The sequence below is a fragment of the Salvelinus namaycush genome, chromosome 30 (genome assembly GCF_016432855.1).
Source record: "Salvelinus namaycush isolate Seneca chromosome 30, SaNama_1.0, whole genome shotgun sequence".
Taxonomy (NCBI): domain Eukaryota; kingdom Metazoa; phylum Chordata; class Actinopteri; order Salmoniformes; family Salmonidae; genus Salvelinus; species Salvelinus namaycush.
The window spans coordinates 3,122,916-3,144,149 of record NC_052336.1 but is presented as its reverse complement, the minus strand read 5'-3'; the positions used below and the strand labels follow the sequence as shown (position 1 = coordinate 3,144,149).

The following is a 21,234-nucleotide window of genomic DNA, read 5'->3' as shown; positions in this document are numbered from 1 at the left end:
CGCTGCAGTACACAAGCCTGTGTTATGGTATTGTCCACCGCTGCAGTACTCAAGCCTGTGTTATGGTATTGTCCACCGCTGCAGTACTCAAGCCTGTGTTATGGTATTGTCCACCGCTGCAGTACTCAAGCCTGTGTTATGGTATTGTCCACCGCTGCAGTACTCAAGCCTGTGTTATGGTATTGTCCACCGCTGCAGTACTCAAGCCTGTGTTATGGTATTGTCCACCGCTGCAGTACTCAAGCCTGTGTTATGGTATTGTCCACCGCTGCAGTACTCAAGCCTGTGTTATGGTATTGTCCACCGCTGCAGTACTCAAGCCTGTGTTATGGTATTGTCCACCGCTGCAGTACTCAAGCCTGTGTTATGGTATTGTCCACCACCGGAGTACTCAAGCCTGTGTTATGGTATTGTCCACCACCGTTGTCAAGCCTGTGTTATGGTATTGTCCACCACCGGAGTACTCAAGCCTGTGTTATGGTATTGTCCACCGCTGCAGTACTCAAGCCTGTGTTATGGTATTGTCCACCGCTGCAGTACACAAGCCTGTGTTATGGTATTGTCCACCGCTGCAGTACTCAAGCCTGTGTTATGGTATTGTCCACCGCTGCAGTACACAAGCCTGTGTTATGGTATTGTCCACCGCTGCAGTACTCAAGCCTGTGTTATGGTATTGTCCACCGCTGCAGTACACAAGCCTGTGTTATGGTATTGTCCACCACCGGAATACTCAAGCCTGTGTTATGGTATTGTCCACCGCTGCAGTACTCAAGCCTGTGTTATGGTATTGTCCACCACCGGAGTACTCAAGCCTGTGTTATGGTATTGTCCACCACCGTTGTCAAGCCTGTGTTATGGTATTGTCCACCACCGTTGTCAAGCCTGTGTTATGGTATTGTCCACCACCGTTGTCAAGCCTGTGTTATGGTATTGTCCACCACCGTTGTCAAGCCTGTGTTATGGTATTGTCCACCACCGTTGTCAAGCCTGTGTTATGGTATTGTCCACCACCGTTGTCAAGCCTGTGTTATGGTATTGTCCACCACCGTTGTCAAGCCTGTGTTATGGTATTGTCCACCGCTGCAGTACACAAGCCTGTGTTATGGTATTGTCCACCACCGTTGTCAAGCCTGTGTTATGGTATTGTCCACCGCTACAGTACTCAAGCCTGTGTTATGGTATTGTCCACCGCTGCAGTACACAAGCCTGTGTTATGGTATTGTCCACTGCTGCAGTACGCAAGCCTGTGTTATGGTATTGTCCACCACCGTTGTCAAGCCTGTGTTATGGTATTGTCCACCACCGTTGTCAAGCCTGTGTTATGGTATTGTCCACTGCTGCAGTACTCAAGCCTGTGTTATGGTATTGTCCACCACCGTTGTCAAGCCTGTGTTATGGTATTGTCCACCACCGTTGTCAAGCCTGTGTTATGGTATTGTCCACCACCGTTGTCAAGCCTGTGTTATGGTATTGTCCACCACCGTTGTCAAGCCTGTGTTATGGTATTGTCCACCACCGTTGTCAAGCCTGTGTTATGGTATTGTCCACCGCTGCAGTACTCAAGCCTGTGTTATGGTATTGTCCACCGCTGCAGTACTCAAGCCTGTGTTATGGTATTGTCCACCGCTGCAGTACACAAGCCTGTGTTATGGTATTGTCCACCGCTGCAGTACTCAAGCCTGTGTTATGGTATTGTCCACCGCTGCAGTACTCAAGCCTGTGTTATGGTATTGTCCACCGCTGCAGTACTCAAGCCTGTGTTATGGTATTGTCCACCGCTGCAGTACTCAAGCCTGTGTTATGGTATTGTCCACCGCTGCAGTACTCAAGCCTGTGTTATGGTATTGTCCACCGCTGCAGTACTCAAGCCTGTGTTATGGTATTGTCCACCGCTGCAGTACTCAAGCCTGTGTTATGGTATTGTCCACCGCTGCAGTACTCAAGCCTGTGTTATGGTATTGTCCACCGCTGCAGTACTCAAGCCTGTGTTATGGTATTGTCCACCACCGGAGTACTCAAGCCTGTGTTATGGTATTGTCCACCACCGTTGTCAAGCCTGTGTTATGGTATTGTCCACCACCGGAGTACTCAAGCCTGTGTTATGGTATTGTCCACCACCGTTGTCAAGCCTGTGTTATGGTATTGTCCACCACCGGAGTACTCAAGCCTGTGTTATGGTATTGTCCACCGCTGCAGTACTCAAGCCTGTGTTATGGTATTGTCCACCGCTGCAGTACACAAGCCTGTGTTATGGTATTGTCCACCGCTGCAGTACTCAAGCCTGTGTTATGGTATTGTCCACCGCTGCAGTACACAAGCCTGTGTTATGGTATTGTCCACCACCGGAATACTCAAGCCTGTGTTATGGTATTGTCCACTGCTGCAGTACGCAAGCCTGTGTTATGGTATTGTCCACCACCGTTGTCAAGCCTGTGTTATGGTATTGTCCACCACCGTTGTCAAGCCTGTGTTATGGTATTGTCCACTGCTGCAGTACTCAAGCCTGTGTTATGGTATTGTCCACCACCGTTGTCAAGCCTGTGTTATGGTATTGTCCACCACCGTTGTCAAGCCTGTGTTATGGTATTGTCCACCACCGTTGTCAAGCCTGTGTTATGGTATTGTCCACCACCGTTGTCAAGCCTGTGTTATGGTATTGTCCACCACCGTTGTCAAGCCTGTGTTATGGTATTGTCCACCACCGTTGTCAAGCCTGTGTTATGGTATTGTCCACCGCTGCAGTACTCAAGCCTGTGTTATGGTATTGTCCACCGCTGCAGTACACAAGCCTGTGTTATGGTATTGTCCACCACCGTTGTCAAGCCTGTGTTATGGTATTGTCCACCGCTACAGTACTCAAGCCTGTGTTATGGTATTGTCCACCGCTGCAGTACACAAGCCTGTGTTATGGTATTGTCCACCGCTGCAGTACTCAAGCCTGTGTTATGGTATTGTCCACCGCTGCAGTACACAAGCCTGTGTTATGGTATTGTCCACCACCGGAGTACTCAAGCCTGTGTTATGGTATTGTCCACCGCTACAGTACTCAAGCCTGTGTTATGGTATTGTCCACCGCTACAGTACTCAAGCCTGTGTTATGGTATTGTCCACCGCTACAGTACTCAAGCCTGTGTTATGGTATTGTCCACCACCGGAGTACTCAAGCCTGTGTTATGGTATTGTCCACCGCTACAGTACTCAAGCCTGTGTTATGGTATTGTCCACCGCTGCAGTACACAAGCCTGTGTTATGGTATTGTCCACCGCTGCAGTACTCAAGCCTGTGTTATGGTATTGTCCACCACCGGAGTACTCAAGCCTGTGTTATGGTATTGTCCTTCACCACAGTACTCGAGCCTAGAGAGTAGGAGGTGACAAAAAACATTCCAGCTATTCATACATTGCAAATGATACACCTCCGCAGAGGAACAGTAGGCCTTTTAAATTGCATTGTTTTTGTGATTAAACAAAATAATCAAATTAATTAGAAAATGGGGCTTAACCAAGAACTTTTTCCCAATAATTACTACTAACTAATTCATGGTAAAATGTATAATAGTTATAATTCTAATTCAAGGTAACAGGTCCAATAGTTATAATACTAATTCATGACAACAGGTCCAATAGTTATACTACATATTCAAGGTAACAGGTCCAATAGTTATAATACTAATTCATGGTAACAGGTCCAATAGTTATAATACTAATTCATGACAACAGGTCCAATAGTTATACTACATATTCAAGGTAACAGGTCCAATAGTTATAATACTAATTCATGGTAACAGGTCCAATAGTTATAATACTAATTCAAGGTAACAGGTCCAATAGTTATAATACTAATTCATGACAACAGGTCCAATAGTTATAATACATATTCAAGGTAACACGTCCAATAGTTATAATACATATTCAAGGTAACAGGTTGTAACGATTGTCGTCCTCGTCTGATGAGGAATAGGAAAAATCGGACCAAAATGCAGCGTGGTACGTGTCCATGTTAAATTTATTACAACTGAACACTGAATACAAAATAACAAAAGTGAAACAACGAAAATCAAAACAGTCCTGAAAGGTGACACAACACAAAACAGGAAACAACTACCCACAATCACAGGTGGGAACAGGCTACCTACTGTAAGTATGGTTCTCAATCAGAGACAACGATTGACAGCTGCCTCTGATTGGGAACCATACCAGGCCAAACACAGAAATACAAAACATAGAACAAAACATAGAATGAAAAACATAGAATGCCCACCCCAACTCACGCCCTGACCAAACCAAAATAGAGACATAAAAAAGGAACTAAGGTCAGGACGTGACACAGGTCCTGTAACGGCAGTCTACGTCGTCCTCCTCCTCAGACGAGGAGAGGCGAGAAGGATCAGAGGACCAATGTGCAGCGTGGTAATTAGACATAATGAATTTAATCAAACAAAACAAGACACTATACAAAATGACAAAACAAACTAACCGTCACAGTCCCGTGTAGCACCAACACTGACACAGGAACAATCACCCACAAACAAACAGTGAGAACAGCCTACCTTAATATGGTTCTCAATCAGAGGAAACGTCAAACACCTGCCTCTAATTGAGAACCATATCAGGCAACACATTTAACCCAACATAGAAACAGACAAACTAGACACACAACATAGAATTCCCACCCAGCTCACGTCCTGACCAACACTAAACAAGCAAAACACATAAGAACTCTGGTCAGGACGTTACAGTACCCCCCTCCTGAGGTGCGGACTCCGAACGCACCCCTAAAACTCAAGAGGAGGGTCTGGGTGGGCATCTGTCCGCGGTGGCGGCTCCGGCGGTGGACGAGGACACCACTCCACCACTGTCTTTGTCCCCCTCCTTAGCGTCCTTTGAGTGGCGACCCTCGCCCCCGACCTTGGCCTAGGAATCCTCCCCAAGGCCCCCACATGATTAAGGAGACAGCTCAGGACAGAGAGGTAGCTCAGGACAGAGAGGTAGCTCAGGACAGAGAGGTAGCTCAGGACAGAGGGGCAACTCCGGACAGAGAGGCAGCTCTGGACTAATGGCAGCTCCGGACTGAGTGGCAGCTCCGGACTGAGTGGCAGCTCATGACTGTAGGGCAGCTCATGACTGTAGGGCAGCTCATGACTGGAGGGCAGCTCATGACTGGAGGGTAGCTCATGACTGGAGGGCAGCTCATGACTGGAGGGCAGCTCATGACTGGCGGGCAGCTCATGACTGGCGGGCAGCTCATGACTGGCGGGCAGCTCATGACTTGCGGGCAGCTCATGACTGGAGGGCAGCTCTTGACTGGCTGGCGGCTCTGGCAGCTCCTGACTGGCTGGCGGCTCTGGCAGCTCCTGACTGGCTGGCGGCTCTGGCAGCTCCTGACTGGCTGGCGGCTCTGGCAGCTCCTGACTGGCTGGCGGCTCTGGCAGCTCCTGACTGGCTGGCGGCTCTAATGGCTCGGGACAGACGGACGGCTCAGATGGCTCGGGGCAAACGGACGGCTCAGATGGCGCTGGGCAGACGGATGGCTCAGATGGCACTGGGCAGACGGATGGCTCAGATGGCGCTGGGCAGACGGATGGCTCAGATGGCGCTGGGCAGACAGATGGCTCAGACGGCGCTGGGCAGACAGATGGCTCAGACGGCGCTGGGCAGGCAGGCAGCTCAGACGGTGCTGGGCAGACGAGCAGTGCAGGCGGCGTTGGGCAGACGGCCGACTCTGACCTGCTGAGGCGCACAGTAGGCCTGGTGCGTGGTGCCGGAACTGGTGGTACCGGACTGGAGACACGCACCTTAAGGCTAGTGCGGGGAGCAGGAACAGGGCACACTGGACTCTCAAAGCGCACTATAGGCCTGGTGCGTGGTACCGGCACTGGTGGTACCGGGCTGAGGGCACGCACCTCAGGGCGAGTGCGGGGAGAAGGAACAGTGCGTACAGGGCTCTGGAGACGCACAGGAGGCTTGATGCGTGGTGCCGGAACTGGAGGCACTGGGCTGGAGACACGCACCACAGGGAGAGTGCGTGGAGGAGGAACAGGGCTCTGGAGACGCACTAGAAGCCTGGTGCGTGGTGTAGGCACTGGTGGTACTGGGCTGGGGCGGGAAGGTGACGCCGGATATACCGGACCGTGCAGGCGTACTGGCTCCCTTGAGCACCGAGCCTGCCCAACCTTACCTGGTTGAATGCTCCCCGTGGCCCGTTCAGTGCGGGGAGGTGGAATAACCCGCACTGGGCTGTGTTGGCGAACCGGGGACACCATGCGTAAGGCTGGTGCCATGTACACCGGCCCGAGGAGACGTACTGGAGGCCAGATATGTAGAGCCGGCTTCATGGCACTTGGCTCAATGCTCAATCTAGCCCGCCCAGTGCGGGGAGGTGGAATAACCCGCACCGGGCTATGCACCCGTACAGGAGACACCGTGCGCTCTTCCGCATAACACGGTGTCTGCCCGTACTCCCGCTCTCCACGGTAAGCATGGGAAATGGGCGCAGGTTTCCTACCTACCTTCGCCACACTACCCTTTAGCCCCCCCCCCCCCCCAAGACATTTTTGGGGTTTCTTCACGGGCTTCCAGCCACGCTTCCGTGCTGCCTCCTCATACCACCGCTCCTGGGCTTTAGCTGCCTCCATCTCTTCCCGAGAGCGGCGATATTCTCCAATGTGAGCCCAGTGTCCTTTACCCTCCAGAATTTCCTCCCATGTCCAGGATTCCTGTGTAGTGGGCCGCTGCTGCTCGTACTCACGCTGCTTGGTCCGAGTTTGGTGGGTGATTCTGTAACGGCAGTCTACGTCGTCCTCCTCCTCAGACGAGGAGAGGCGAGAAGGATCAGAGGACCAATGTGCAGCGTGGTAATTAGACATAATGAATTTAATCAAACAAAACAAGACACTATACAAAATGACAAAACAAACTAACCGTCACAGTCCCGTGTAGCACCAACACTGACACAGGAACAATCACCCACAAACAAACAGTGAGAACAGCCTACCTTAATATGGTTCTCAATCAGAGGAAACGTCAAACACCTGCCTCTAATTGAGAACCATATCAGGCAACACATTTAACCCAACATAGAAACAGACAAACTAGACACACAACATAGAATTCCCACCCAGCTCATGTCCTGACCAACACTAAACAAGCAAAACACATAAGAACTCTGGTCAGGACGTTACAGGTCCAATAGTTATAATACATATTCAAGGTAACAGGTCCAATAGTTATAATACATATTCATGGTAACAGGTCCAATAGTTATAATACTAATTAAAGGTAACAGGTCCAATAGTTATAATACTAATTCATGGTAACAGGTCCAATAGTTATAATACATATTCAAGGTAACAGGTCCAATAGTTATACTACATATTCATGGTAACAGGTCCAATAGTTATAATACTAATTCATGGTAACAGGTGTTGGAGCTCAAAATAACCAAGGCAGAGATTTAGGTACAGCATCTTAGAACGCTCCAAAATGGCACCCTATTCCATATTTAGTGCACAACTTTTTACCCGGGCATATAGGGCTCTGGTCAAAAGTACTGCACTATGTAGGGCAGAGGGGGGAATTGGGGACGCAGACTTAGGTTTCATTCCTTAAGATGGACAGGACAGGTATACAAATTGATTTATCACAAGATGCATTTGACCACAGTATAAGAAGCCCTATGCATAGTCATGTGCACGTTTTGTTCCCTCTTTGCTGTTGTTTCTTCCCCTGCAGTCTGTGGTTATCCAGACCCATTAACATGTCAGATAGGGGAAACATGTAAACACTAGCTCTTCATTAACACCTGAGAGCTCATAAATGGCGAAAAAGCGCTAACTCTCTGTCGCTAATGGGCGAAGGAGCCATCGGAGTGTAAAGCATGAGGCGAAATAAATAACGATTAACATCTGCCTCTCCCGGGCTCCTCACTCCCTCGCCACGTTAATGGCTCCTCCCACAGAAAATAAACCAAATTAGCGGAGTAATTATTTCATCAGCTGTTAGTTCGCCTGGTTCCTATTTTTACTGGGGTCAGGACCTCCAGTCCCACACACACATTGATTATACAAACACCATGCGTGTAGAGGGACACACCTGATACATGTGTGCTTGTCTCCTATTCTGGGGTTTAGGATGCTATTAAATTCATACCGGAGTCCAGATGTCTCCTGACAACACAGATTAGACATTTGGACCGTGTCCAGATATCTGTACTTCTGTCCTAAATACCTGTACTTCTGTTCTAAATACCTGTACTTCTGTCCTAAATACCTGTACTTCTGTCCTAAATACCTGTACTTCTGTCCTAAATACCTGTACTTCTGTCCTAAATACCTGTACTTCTGTTCTAAATACCTGTACTTCTGTCCTAAATACCTGTACTTCTGTCCTAAATACCTGTACTTCTGTTCTAAATACCTGTACTTCTGTCCTAAATACCTGTACTTCTGTCCTAAATAGTAGGCGTTTTAGGTATGTGAATATTTAAGTCTTATAGTATGTCAAAATGATCAAGTTTAGTATGCTTTAAATGCCAGGATGTCATACTCATTTAGACTATTTATATAGTATTCTTTCGCTACTCACTATTGAGGAAGAGAATTGTATTTGTAGACACATGTGTGTTTGACATCAGCTGATAATCGCATAAGGGGATGGGTTGTGTCCCACTTGACACAAACTGGCTGAATCAACGTTGTTTCAACATAATTTGTCAATATACACGACCGGTCAAAGGTTTTGGAACACCTACTCATTCAAGGGTTTTTCTTTATTTTTGCTATTCTCTGCATTGTACAATAATACTGAAGACATCAAAACTATGAAATAACACATATGGAATCATGTAGTAACCAAAAAAGTGTTAAACAAATCAAAATATATTTTATATTTGAGATTCTTCAAATAGCCACCCTTTGCCTTGATGACAGTATCACTCACGTATCATCAATGAGGCTATTTAAGCCTGTATAGCATTTTCAAAGTCATCAACGGCAATTGCTTAAATTCAACCCAGAATTCAACAAAAAATGGACAATAGAACAATAGGCCTGGGGTTTCTGGAGGAGTTTTTGAAATACAGTAAATAGCCTATTAAATTGTCTACAAGTTAGATCCATGTCTCCAACTCAACCAAAAATAAAAGTTAAAGAACGAGATTAAGCCAGTGGCTAAGATGGAACTATCCAAGTAGCAGATACATCTCTTTTAAATGTTAATATTTTGTTGCGTTGTCAGGCAAACACAATTCAATATGAATGTTTTAATACAGTAAATAGCCTAAAGTGGCTTTCTTTCTTATAACCACACATACATAGATGTGATTTGACTACAGCCATTTACAGTATTTGTCTCAAAGAACATCACTTCAGGAGAGAGAGAGAGAGAGAGAGAGAGAGAGAGAGAGAGAGAGAGAGAGAGAGAGAGAGAGAGAGAGAGAGAGAGAGAGAGAGAGAGAGAGAGAGACCTCCTAAGATGTGCTGAGTAGGTTCTAGCCATAGCAGGTTTTATATGGGTGGTTTGTTATTACTGCTCTAGGCTTTATGACCGTCACACGGATGAGATGCAAGCCTGCATTTTACGTCCTCAGTAATCTCTGGGTGAATACTGCTGATTACACCCCCTGCAAAAACACCTCATATTTTACACTGCAAATCACTGGTCCGTACCCCCGTTTTCACCTGTTTTGCTTGTTGTGAAATTCCTGTCCCCGTTTATCTCAAAGTTCATTTGATTTGTTTTGAAACGGCATACTCAACTTATTTTCTGTATTAAATATTTATATTTTATATTTCCAGTGCATTTTATTTATCTATGTATCTATGTAACAGCTATATGTTTTAATAGGGACACCTGTACCAATGCAGCAATCAGACAGTCGTTACAAACATAAATGATATCGACCATAGAGTTTATCCTAGCAGTAGTACCATAACATACATGATATCAACCATAGAGTTTATCCTAGTAGTAGTACCATAACATACATGATATCAACCATAGAGTTTGTCCTAGTAGTAGTACCATAACATACATAATATCAACCATAGAGTTTATCCTAGTAGTAGTACCATAACATACATGATATCAACCATAGAGTTTATCCTAGCAGTAGTACCATAACATACATGATATCAACCATAGAGTTTATCCTAGTAGTAGTACCATAACATACATGATATCAACCATAGAGTTTGTCCTAGTAGTAGTACCATAACATAAATGATATCAACCATAGAGTTTATCCTAGTAGTAGTACCATAACATAAATGATATCAACCATAGAGTTTATCCTAGTAGTAGTACCATAACATACATGATATCAACCATAGAGTTTATCCTAGCAGTAGTACCATAACATACATGATATCAACCATAGAGTTTATCCTAGTAGTAGTACCATAACATACATGATATCAACCATAGAGTTTATCCTAGTAGTAGTACCATAACATACATGATATCAACCATAGAGTTTATCCTAGCAGTAGTACCATAACATACATGATATCAACCATAGAGTTTATCCTAGCAGTAGTACCATAACATACATGATATCAACCATAGAGTTTATCCTAGTAGTAGTACCATAACATACATGATATCAACCATAGAGTTTATCCTAGCAGTAGTACCATAACATACATGATATCAACCATAGAGTTTATCCTAGTAGTAGTACCATAACATACATGATATCAACCATAGAGTTTATCCTAGTAGTAGTACCATAACATACATGATATCAACCATAGAGTTTATCCTAGTAGTAGTACCATAACATAAATGATATCAACCATAGAGTTTGTCCTAGTAGTAGTACCATAACATACATGATATCAACCATAGAGTTTATCCTAGCAGTAGTACCATAACATACATGATATCAACCATAGAGTTTATCCTAGTAGTAGTACCATAACATACATGATATCAACCATAGAGTTTATCCTAGTAGTAGTACCATAACATAAATGATATCAACCATAGAGTTTATCCTAGCAGTAGTACCATAACATACATGATATCAACCATAGAGTTTATCCTAGTAGTAGTACCATAACATACATGATATCAACCATAGAGTTTATCCTAGTAGTAGTACCATAACATACATGATATCAACCATAGAGTTTATCCTAGCAGTAGTACCATAACATACATGATATCAACCATAGAGTTTATCCTAGTAGTAGTACCATAACATACATGATATCAACCATAGAGTTTATCCTAGTAGTAGTACCATAACATACATGATATCAACCATAGAGTTTATCCTAGTAGTAGTACCATAACATACATGATATCAACCATAGAGTTTATCCTAGTAGTAGTACCATAACATACATGATATCAACCATAGAGTTTATCCTAGCAGTAGTACCATAACATACATGATATCAACCATAGAGTTTATCCTAGCAGTAGTACCATAACATACATGATATCAACCATAGAGTTTATCCTACTAGTAGTACCATAACATACATGATATCAACCATAGAGTTTATCCTAGCAGTAGTACCATAACATACATGATATCAACCATAGAGTTTATCCTAGTAGTAGTACCATAACATACATGATATCAACCATAGAGTTTATCCTAGTAGTAGTACCATAACATAAATGATATCAACCATAGAGTTTATCCTAGTAGTAGTACCATAACATACATGATATCAACCATAGAGTTTATCCTAGCAGTAGTACCATAACATACATGATATCAGCCATAGAGTTTATCCTAGTAGTAGTACCATAACATAAATGATATCAACCATAGAGTTTATCCTAGTAGTAGTACCATAACATACATGATATCAACCATAGAGTTTATCCTAGTAGTAGTACCATAACATACATGATATCAACCATAGAGTTTATCCTAGCAGTAGTACCATAACATACATGATATCAACCATAGAGTTTATCCTAGTAGTAGTACCATAACATACATGATATCAACCATAGAGTTTATCCTAGTAGTAGTACCATAACATACATGATATCAACCATAGAGTTTATCCTAGCAGTAGTACCATAACATACATGATATCAACCATAGAGTTTATCCTATTAGTAGTACCATAACATACATGATATCAACCATAGAGTTTATCCTAGTAGTAGTACCATAACATACATGATATCAACCATAGAGTTTATCCTAGTAGTAGTACCATAACATACATGATATCAACCATAGAGTTTATCCTAGTAGTAGTACCATAACATACATGATATCAACCATAGAGTTTATCCTAGTAGTAGTACCATAACATACATGATATCAACCATAGAGTTTATCCTATTAGTAGTACCATAACATACATGATATCAACCATAGAGTTTGTCCTAGTAGTAGTACCATAACATACATGATATCAACCATAGAGTTTATCCTAGTAGTAGTACCATAACATACATGATATCAACCATAGAGTTTATCCTAGTAGTAGTACCATAACATACATGATATCAACCATAGAGTTTATCCTAGTAGTAGTACCATAACATACATGATATCAACCATAGAGTTTGTCCTAGTAGTAGTACCATAACATACATGATATCAACCATAGAGTTTATCCTAGTAGTAGTACCATAACATACATGATATCAACCATAGAGTTTATCCTAGCAGTAGTACCATAACATACATGATATCAACCATAGAGTTTATCCTAGCAGTAGTACCATAACATACATGATATCAACCATAGAGTTTATCCTAGTAGTAGTACCATAACATACATGATATCAACCATAGAGTTTATCCTAGTAGTAGTACCATAACATACATGATATCAACCATAGAGTTTATCCTAGCAGTAGTACCATAACATACATGATATCAACCATAGAGTTTATCCTAGCAGTAGTACCATAACATACATGATATCAACCATAGAGTTTATCCTAGTAGTAGTACCATAACATACATGATATCAACCATAGAGTTTATCCTAGTAGTAGTACCATAACATACATGATATCAACCATAGAGTTTATCCTAGCAGTAGTACCATAACATACATGATATCAACCATAGAGTTTGTCCTAGTAGTAGTACCATAACATACATGATATCAACCATAGAGTTTATCCTAGCAGTAGTACCATAACATACATGATATCAACCATAGAGTTTGTCCTAGTAGTAGTACCATAACATAAATGATATCAACCATAGAGTTTATCCTAGTAGTAGTACCATAACATACATGATATCAACCATAGAGTTTATCCTAGTAGTAGTACCATAACATACATAATATCAACCATAGAGTTTATCCTAGTAGTAGTACCATAACATACATGATATCAACCATAGAGTTTATCCTAGTAGTAGTACCATAACATACATGATATCAACCATAGAGTTTATGCTAGTAGTAGTACCATAACATACATGATATCAGCCATAGAGTGTCACGTTCCTGACCTGTTGTCTGTTATTTTTGTATGTGTTTAGTTGGTCAGGGCGTGAGTTGGGGTGGGCATTCTATGTTTTGTGTTTCTATGTTTAGGGTTTGTAATTAGCCTTATATGGTTCTCAATCAGAGACAGGTGTTTGACGTTTCCTCTGATTGGGAACCATATAAAGGTAGGGTGTTCACACTGTTTGTTTGTGGGTGGTTGTCTTCCGTGTCTGTATGTATGTGCGTACCACACGGGACTGTAGCGTTTTTGTTTGTAGTCTATACCTGTTCGTGCGTTCTTCGTGTTATTTGTAAGTTCTCTAGTTCAGGTCTGTCTTCGTTCGTTTTGTTATTTTGTATTATTCCAAGTGTTGTTTCGTGTTCGTCTTCATCGTTTAATAAATTCATTATGTTTTCTAAACCCGCTGCATGTTGGTCTGATCCCTACTCCTCCTCTTCGGACGAAGAGGAGGAGAACAAGCGGTACAGAACCACCCACCAACGAAGGATCAAGCAGCGGGTTAACGGACAGCAGCAGGTGTACAAGGAGGGATGCACTGGTTTGGTGCATGAGGCACGGCATCCGTCCGAATGAACGTATTGGTGAGTTAATGTCACTGGGAACAGCTCTCCATACTCGTCCTGAGGTGCGTGCTAGCCGTCTGGTTAAGACAGTGCCTACACCACGCATCAAGCCTCCTGTGCGTCTCCAGAGTCCTGTGCGTCCTGTTACTGCTCCCCGCACTAGCCCTGAGATACGTGTTCCCAGCCCAATACCACCAGTGCTGGCACCACGCACCAAGCCTCCTGTGCGTCTTCAGAGCCCTGGTTCTCCTCCATGCACTCTCCCTGTGGTGCGTGTCTCCAGCCTAGTACCACCAGTGCTGGCACCACGCACCAAGCCTCATGTGCGTCTCCAGAGCCCTGTACGCACTGTTCCTTCTCCCCGTACTCGCCATGATGTGCGTGCCCTCAGCCCGGTACCACCAGTGCCGGTATCAGGCACCAGGCCTATAGTACGCCTTGAGAGTCCAGTGTGCCCTGTTGTTGTTCCCCGCACTAGCCTGAAGGTGCGTGTCCTTAGCCCGGTGCCTCCAGTTCCGGCACCACGCACCAGGCCTACAGTGCGTCTCAGCCGGCCAGAGTCTGCCGTCTGCCCAACGGCGCCTGAACTGCCCGTCTGCCCAACGGCGCCTGAACTGCCCGTCTGCCCAACGGTGCCTGAACTGCCCGTCTGCCCAACGCCGTCTGACCTGTCCGTCTGCAAAGCGCCGCATGAACTGCCCGTCTGTACTGAGCCTTCAAAGCCGCCCGTCTGTACTGAGCCTGCAAAGCCGCCCGTCTGCCATGAGCCTTCAGAGCCGTCCGCCAGACAGGAGCCGCTAGAGCCTTCCGCCAGACAGGAACCGCTAGAGCCTTCCGCCAGACAGGAGCAGCCAAAGCCTTCCGCCAGACAGGATCAGCCAGATAGTAGTACCATAACATACATGATATCAACCATAGAGTTTATCCTAGTAGTAGTACCATAACATACATGATATCAACCATAGAGTTTATCCTAGTAGTAGTACCATAACATACATGATATCAACCATAGAGTTTATCCTAGTAGTAGTACCATAACATACATGATATCAACCATAGAGTTTATCCTAGTAGTAGTACCATAACATACATGATATCAACCATAGAGTTTATCCTAGTAGTAGTACCATAACATACATGATATCAACCATAGAGTTTATCCTAGTAGTAGTACCATAACATACATGATATCAACCATAGAGTTTATCCTAGTAGTAGTACCATAACATACATGATATCAACCATAGAGTTTATCCTAGTAGTAGTACCATAAGCAAGTTGAAAGATGAAAAGAGTGTGCAGGCCCAATGGTCTGGTGATGTAGGCACAAGTACCAAACCATGGACACCGGAATTCCGTTACCGTCCGTCTCCACCCTTCCCGCTTTGGCTCCTTTTATTTAGTCTCCTCTCTTTCTAATATATATTTTTAATCTGCCCTAAAACATTTTTATTTAAGATGTATAATTTCAGAGGAGCACAGGAGTCTGTGAAAAGCCTGTTGGGAGTAGGCATCGTTGATTAGAGCAAGTGCCACAGACATCTGAACTACCCCAGTGATGGGTTGAGAACCACAGCAGGAATACTCTACTCCCACGCACAGTAAAGCTGAACTAGGACCAGTTTGTGAAATAACATGCAAGGGTTTAACCTGCTGTAAGTTCTTTTTGTCTGAAATTACATCAATCTCTGGAATCATAATTTACATGTCTTTAAAACTGTTTTACTTTATCTGATTTAATATTTGAACCTAGATCAGTGTATTGAATCATATTCACTCTTCCAGTGTGATGTGTTTGTGTTTCTACTGACTGTAGATCAGAGTTTAAAAGCCATTGTTATCTCCCTGTGTTTGATCCAGGCAGGCCAGAGAGATTGTCCTGAAGTACGAGGGGAGGCTAACAAGGACCAGAGGGTACCAGGCTGCTGGGGCTGATGTGGGTTCACGCGCGCACACACACACACACACACACACACACACACACACACACACACACACACACACACACACACACACACACACACACACACACACACACACACACACACACACACACACACACACACACACACACACACCTGTTCTGATAAACAACACATACTGCAAGAAGGTTCACAAACACACTCATATTATACAACACAATGACTGTACCACTTAAAATTCATCTTCATAGTCATAGTTCCACTTGCTGTAGCACATTTGATTGCATGTGGATGGTCTACTTTGTCCAAAACATGGGGGTTCCAGTAAACAAAGGCAACAGGTTAAGTACTACGTTTTGACATCTCATGGCGTACTGTTGTTTTCAAACAATGAAACAAAGTCTGCTCTGCCAGTAATGTGCCTCTAGTTTCACAAACTGAATGCAACTTTAATTTCAACACAGATATAAACATGTTAACGTTTTTAGGCATATCAATGTGTCAGGCTACTTTTCACATATGATTTAATTGAAAATTAGCTAGGAGAATTAGCTCACTATTTCTCTACTGCAGTGCATCTATCTGATGCCTTCAGCCTGGTTGTTACTGTGTCCATTCCCTCTGTTCTGTAGGCTGAGTTATACACTTAACATTGCCTTTCTGTTCTCACTGTGTTTACGAGACCGTGAGGTTAGAGCTCGACACTGCTCCCTCTGCCTGTAGGCTTCTCTCTGTACACACATACACATACACACACACACACACACACACACACACACACACACACACACACACACACACACACACACACACACACACACACACACATATAGACGCACACACACACACACACACACACAGACTCAGCAAACCGCAGCCAAGCAAATTTATAGCCTGTTGTTATGGTTTGGTTTAATTAAAATGTTCAGGAGGCATTGGGCAAGGCTACCGAAGCACCATTAAAATTAATTGACTTTTAGAAAGTAGATTGATGAGGAATAATGATTATATATATATATATATATATATATATATATATATATATATATATATATTGGCTTCTGCTTAATTACAATTTAGAAATCACATCCATTTGTTCAACGAATGGACGTATGTGTATATGAATAATCATATCTTGACTTTTGAATTAAGTACCCCTCTGTAAATCATGAAATTAATTAAATACAATATTTATCTATGGTACAGTGGGATCTGTTCATTTGATGTTAAGTGATGGGACTTGACTGGTGTTGCTTTGTATGTGTTGGCTACTGAATCAACAGATCTTCTCTGAGAAAATTAAGCAAAGATTTTAACCTCTTCCTCCTTAAACACAAATACACACACACGCACACGCACACGCACACGCACACGCACACGCACACGCACACACACACACATGCACACACACCCTGAAAATAATTGACTGTTTAAGTCCAATGGTTTGGTAATCTGAAAAATGACACGATAATAACAGTAAATCAATCGATCAAAAAAGCCATGCACACAAATATATACAGTATATATATAAATATATTCACACACACTAATATAAAATGGTCCTATATTTCCAGCTGCTGAAGAAGGTCTCCAGGCTGCTGTACAACGTCGTGGTTCTGTTTATTCCCTGGGAGATGAGGATCAAGAAAATAGAAAGTAACAACTTTTAATAATACATTTCATTACTTACTTGAACATGTAAGATATTGACTATATTACAGTAAAATATTAGTTCATTTCCTTTTACTGTAATGCGTATTTGACTGTAAAATTGTATTGACACACAGGCACACTGTCGCCACACACTTCCACACTAATCACAGACGCTGCTGCTACTGTCTACTATCTATCCTGTTGTCTAGTCACTTTATACCTACCTATATGTACATACTGTATCTACCTCAATTATCTCGTACCCCTGCACATAGACTCTGTACTGGTAACCCGTGTGTGTAGCCAAGTTATTAGCTTGTACCCCTGCACATAGACTCTGTACTGGTAACCCGTGTGTAGAGCCAAGTTATTACCTAGTACCCCTGCACATAGACTCTGTACTGGTAACCCGTGTGTATAGCCAAGTCATTACCTCGTACCCCTGCACATAGACTCTGTACTGGTAACCCGTGTGTAGAGCCAAGTCATTACCTCGTACCCCTGCACATAGACTCTGTACTGGTACCCCATGTGTATAGCCAAGTTATTACCTCATACCCCTGCACATAGACTCTGTACTGGTAACCCGTGTGTATAGCCAAGTTATTACCTTGTACCCCTGCACATAGACTCTGTACTGGTAACCCGTGTGTATAGCCAAGTCATTACCTCGTACCCCTGCACATAGACTCTGTACTGGTAACCCGTGTGTATAGCCAAGTCATTACCTCGTACCCCTGCACATAGACTCTGTACTGGTAACCCGTGTGTATAGCCAAGTCATTACCTCGTACCCCTGCACATAGACTCTGTACGGGTAACCCGTGTGTATAGCCAAGTCATTACCTCGTACCCCTGCACATAGACTCTGTACTGGTAACCCGTGTGTAGAGCCAAGTTATTACCTAGTACCCCTGCACATAGACTCTGTACTGGTAACCCGTGTGTATAGCCAAGTCATTACCTCGTACCCCTGCACATAGACTCTGTACTGGTAACCCGTGTGTTTAGCCAAGTCATTACCTCGTACCCCTGCACATAGACTCTGTACTGGTAACCCGTGTGTTTAGCCAAGTCATTACCTCGTACCCCTGCACATAGACTCTGTACTGGTAACCCGTGTGTATAGCCAAGTTATCGTTGTGTATTTACTCCTCGTGTTACAATTTTTTTTCTATTGTTATTTTATTTATATTTTTTGTCTTTTGCGTTGTTGGGAAGGGCCCACAAGTTAGCATTTCAGTTAGTCTACACCTGTTGTTTACCAAGCATGTGACAATCAGCATTTCAGTTAGTCTACATCTGTTGTTTACCAACATATGACAATTAGCATTTCAGTTAGTCTATACCTGTTGTTTACCAAGCATGTGACAATCAGCATTTCAGTTAGTCTACACCTGTTGTTTACCAAGCATGTGACAATCAGCGTTTCAGTTAGTCTACACCTGTTGTTTACCAACATGTGACAATCAGCGTTTCAGTTAGTCTACACCTGTTGTTTACCAAGCATGTGACAATCAGCATTTCAGTTAGTCTACACCTGTTGTTTACCAAGCATGTGACAATCAGCATTTCAGTTAGTCTACACCTGTTGTTTACCAAGCATGTGACAATCAGCGTTTCAGTTAGTCTACACCTGTTGTTTACCAAGCATGTGACAATCAGCATTTCAGTTAGTCTACACCTGTTGTTTACCAAGCATGTGACAATCAGCGTTTCAGTTAGTCTACACCTGTTGTTTACCAAGCATGTGACAATCAGCATTTCAGTTAGTCTACACCTGTTGTTTACCAAGCATGTGACAATTAGCATTTAAAAATTTTAAAAATGTAATGTCTGAAATTTAAAATATATTCAGTTTGGTTTGAGATGATTTGTGAGTATCTGTGTCCTTTGCCCAAGTACAGATCTAGGATCAGCTCACCCTCCCCCAATCCTTAACTTAACCATTAGTGGTGAGAATGCAAAACTGACCCAATATCAGTGTCTTGGGGTAGCTTCACCGTACACCCCTGTCTCTGTTTCCCTCTTAGGTCACTTTGGGTCAGGGGTGGCCTCCTACTTCATCTTCCTCAGATGGCTGTTTGGTATCAACATAGTCCTTACTGTCATGACTGGAGCATTCATAGTCATACCTGAGGTAACTGTGTGTGTGTGTGTGTGTGTGTGTGTGTGTGTGTGTGTGTGTGTGTGTGTGTGTGTGTGTGTGTGTGTGTGTGTGTGTGTGTGTGTGTGTGTGTGTGTGTGTGTGTGTGTGTGTGTGTGTGTGTGTGTGTGTGTGTGTGTGTGTGTGTGTTCCTCAGGTCCGATGACTTATCATGGATGTGTGTATCATGGATGTGTGTATCATGGATGTGTGTATCATGGATGTGTGTATCATGGATGTGTGTATCATGGATGTGTGTATCATGGATGTGTGTATCATGGATGTGTGTATCATGGATGTGTGTAACATGGATGTGTGTACCATGGATGTGTGTATCATGACTAAATAATTAAGTTATTAGTGAAAGGAAGTAAACTGAATTCTCCATAAAACAAAACTTAAAAATGGCAATAGAACATTTCAACTTTATTTAATACGATTTGACTGTAGAATGTAGCTGAATGTTACAATGGTGAATTGTATGCAGAGGATACAAGAGAGGACCTAACAGATATTGTAAATTCCGGTACGTGCTTGCAAAGTATGACAATAAAAATCAGCACTTTTGGTGCCAGCCGTCACAAATAATGCATAGAGGGCATTGTTATTGGTCTGGGTATGTCGGGAAAAGCAGGGCTGATTTATTTAGCCGGCTGACATGCAGACACAGGCAATTTCCCCAGACATCAGCTGGCACATCACTCACTCCCAATCTCCTCCATTTCATCCCTCCTTCCTTCCATCCATTCTCCAACCAACCTTTTCCCTCCTTCATTCACCCCAACCTCACAGATTGGACTTTTCCTTTGTAGACTGAAGTTTTCAGAGATAAGACCTTGGTAGGGATTTAATCCGATCGTGGGTTGTAGACTAAGTACCTTTTAGCTTGTATCTGACAATAAAACATTTTACCGTCACGGTGAAGTCACGGTGAAGTTATGGTGAAGCTGGACCTAATTTTAGAATGGTTTATGTACTATAATTCAGTCAATATTCAAACCTTTTTAAGTGTTGTGTCTTACTCCATTATCCACCTGTTATATATCAGAACTTACCGTTGCTACTTCATACATGTAGACCGATCAATGTTATGGTTGGTTGGAGATCATTGTAGATTATGATCGGAAGAAAAGAGAAAATAAAGATCTAGGGAATATATAAAAAATGTTGAGGCATGGAGTGGGTAGTTTACATTTACATTTAAGTCATTTAGCAGACGCTCTTATCCAGAGCGACTTACAAAATTGGAAAGTTCATACATATTCATCCTGGTCCCCCCGTGGGAATTGAACCCTGGTCCCCCCGTGGGAATTGAACCCACAACCCTGGCGTTGCAAGCGCCATGCTCTACCAACTGAGCCACACGGGACCACGTTAGTTAAACTGTGTGTGTGTGTGCGTGCGTGCAAATTCAATGGTAACATTTTCCCTTCCTAATCCATTAGCCCCCACTCCTCCCCTCAAATCGATATGTACTATATCTCCATATCATTGATTGAACTGGC

The 21,234-nt window shown here is 43.3% G+C and overlaps 1 protein-coding gene across 1 annotated transcript in view; it reads left to right on the top strand.

Moving 5' to 3' along the window:
- LOC120024918 (transmembrane channel-like protein 3) overlaps positions 1–21,234 on the top strand; it is a 60,021-nt gene that overhangs the window by 9,562 nt on the left and 29,225 nt on the right. The window contains exons 3-5 of the mRNA XM_038969284.1: positions 15,869–15,944; positions 17,505–17,586; positions 19,617–19,723. Coding sequence (XP_038825212.1) covers positions 15,869–15,944; positions 17,505–17,586; positions 19,617–19,723 — 265 coding nt within the window. The remainder of the gene's footprint in view (positions 1–15,868; positions 15,945–17,504; positions 17,587–19,616; positions 19,724–21,234) is intronic.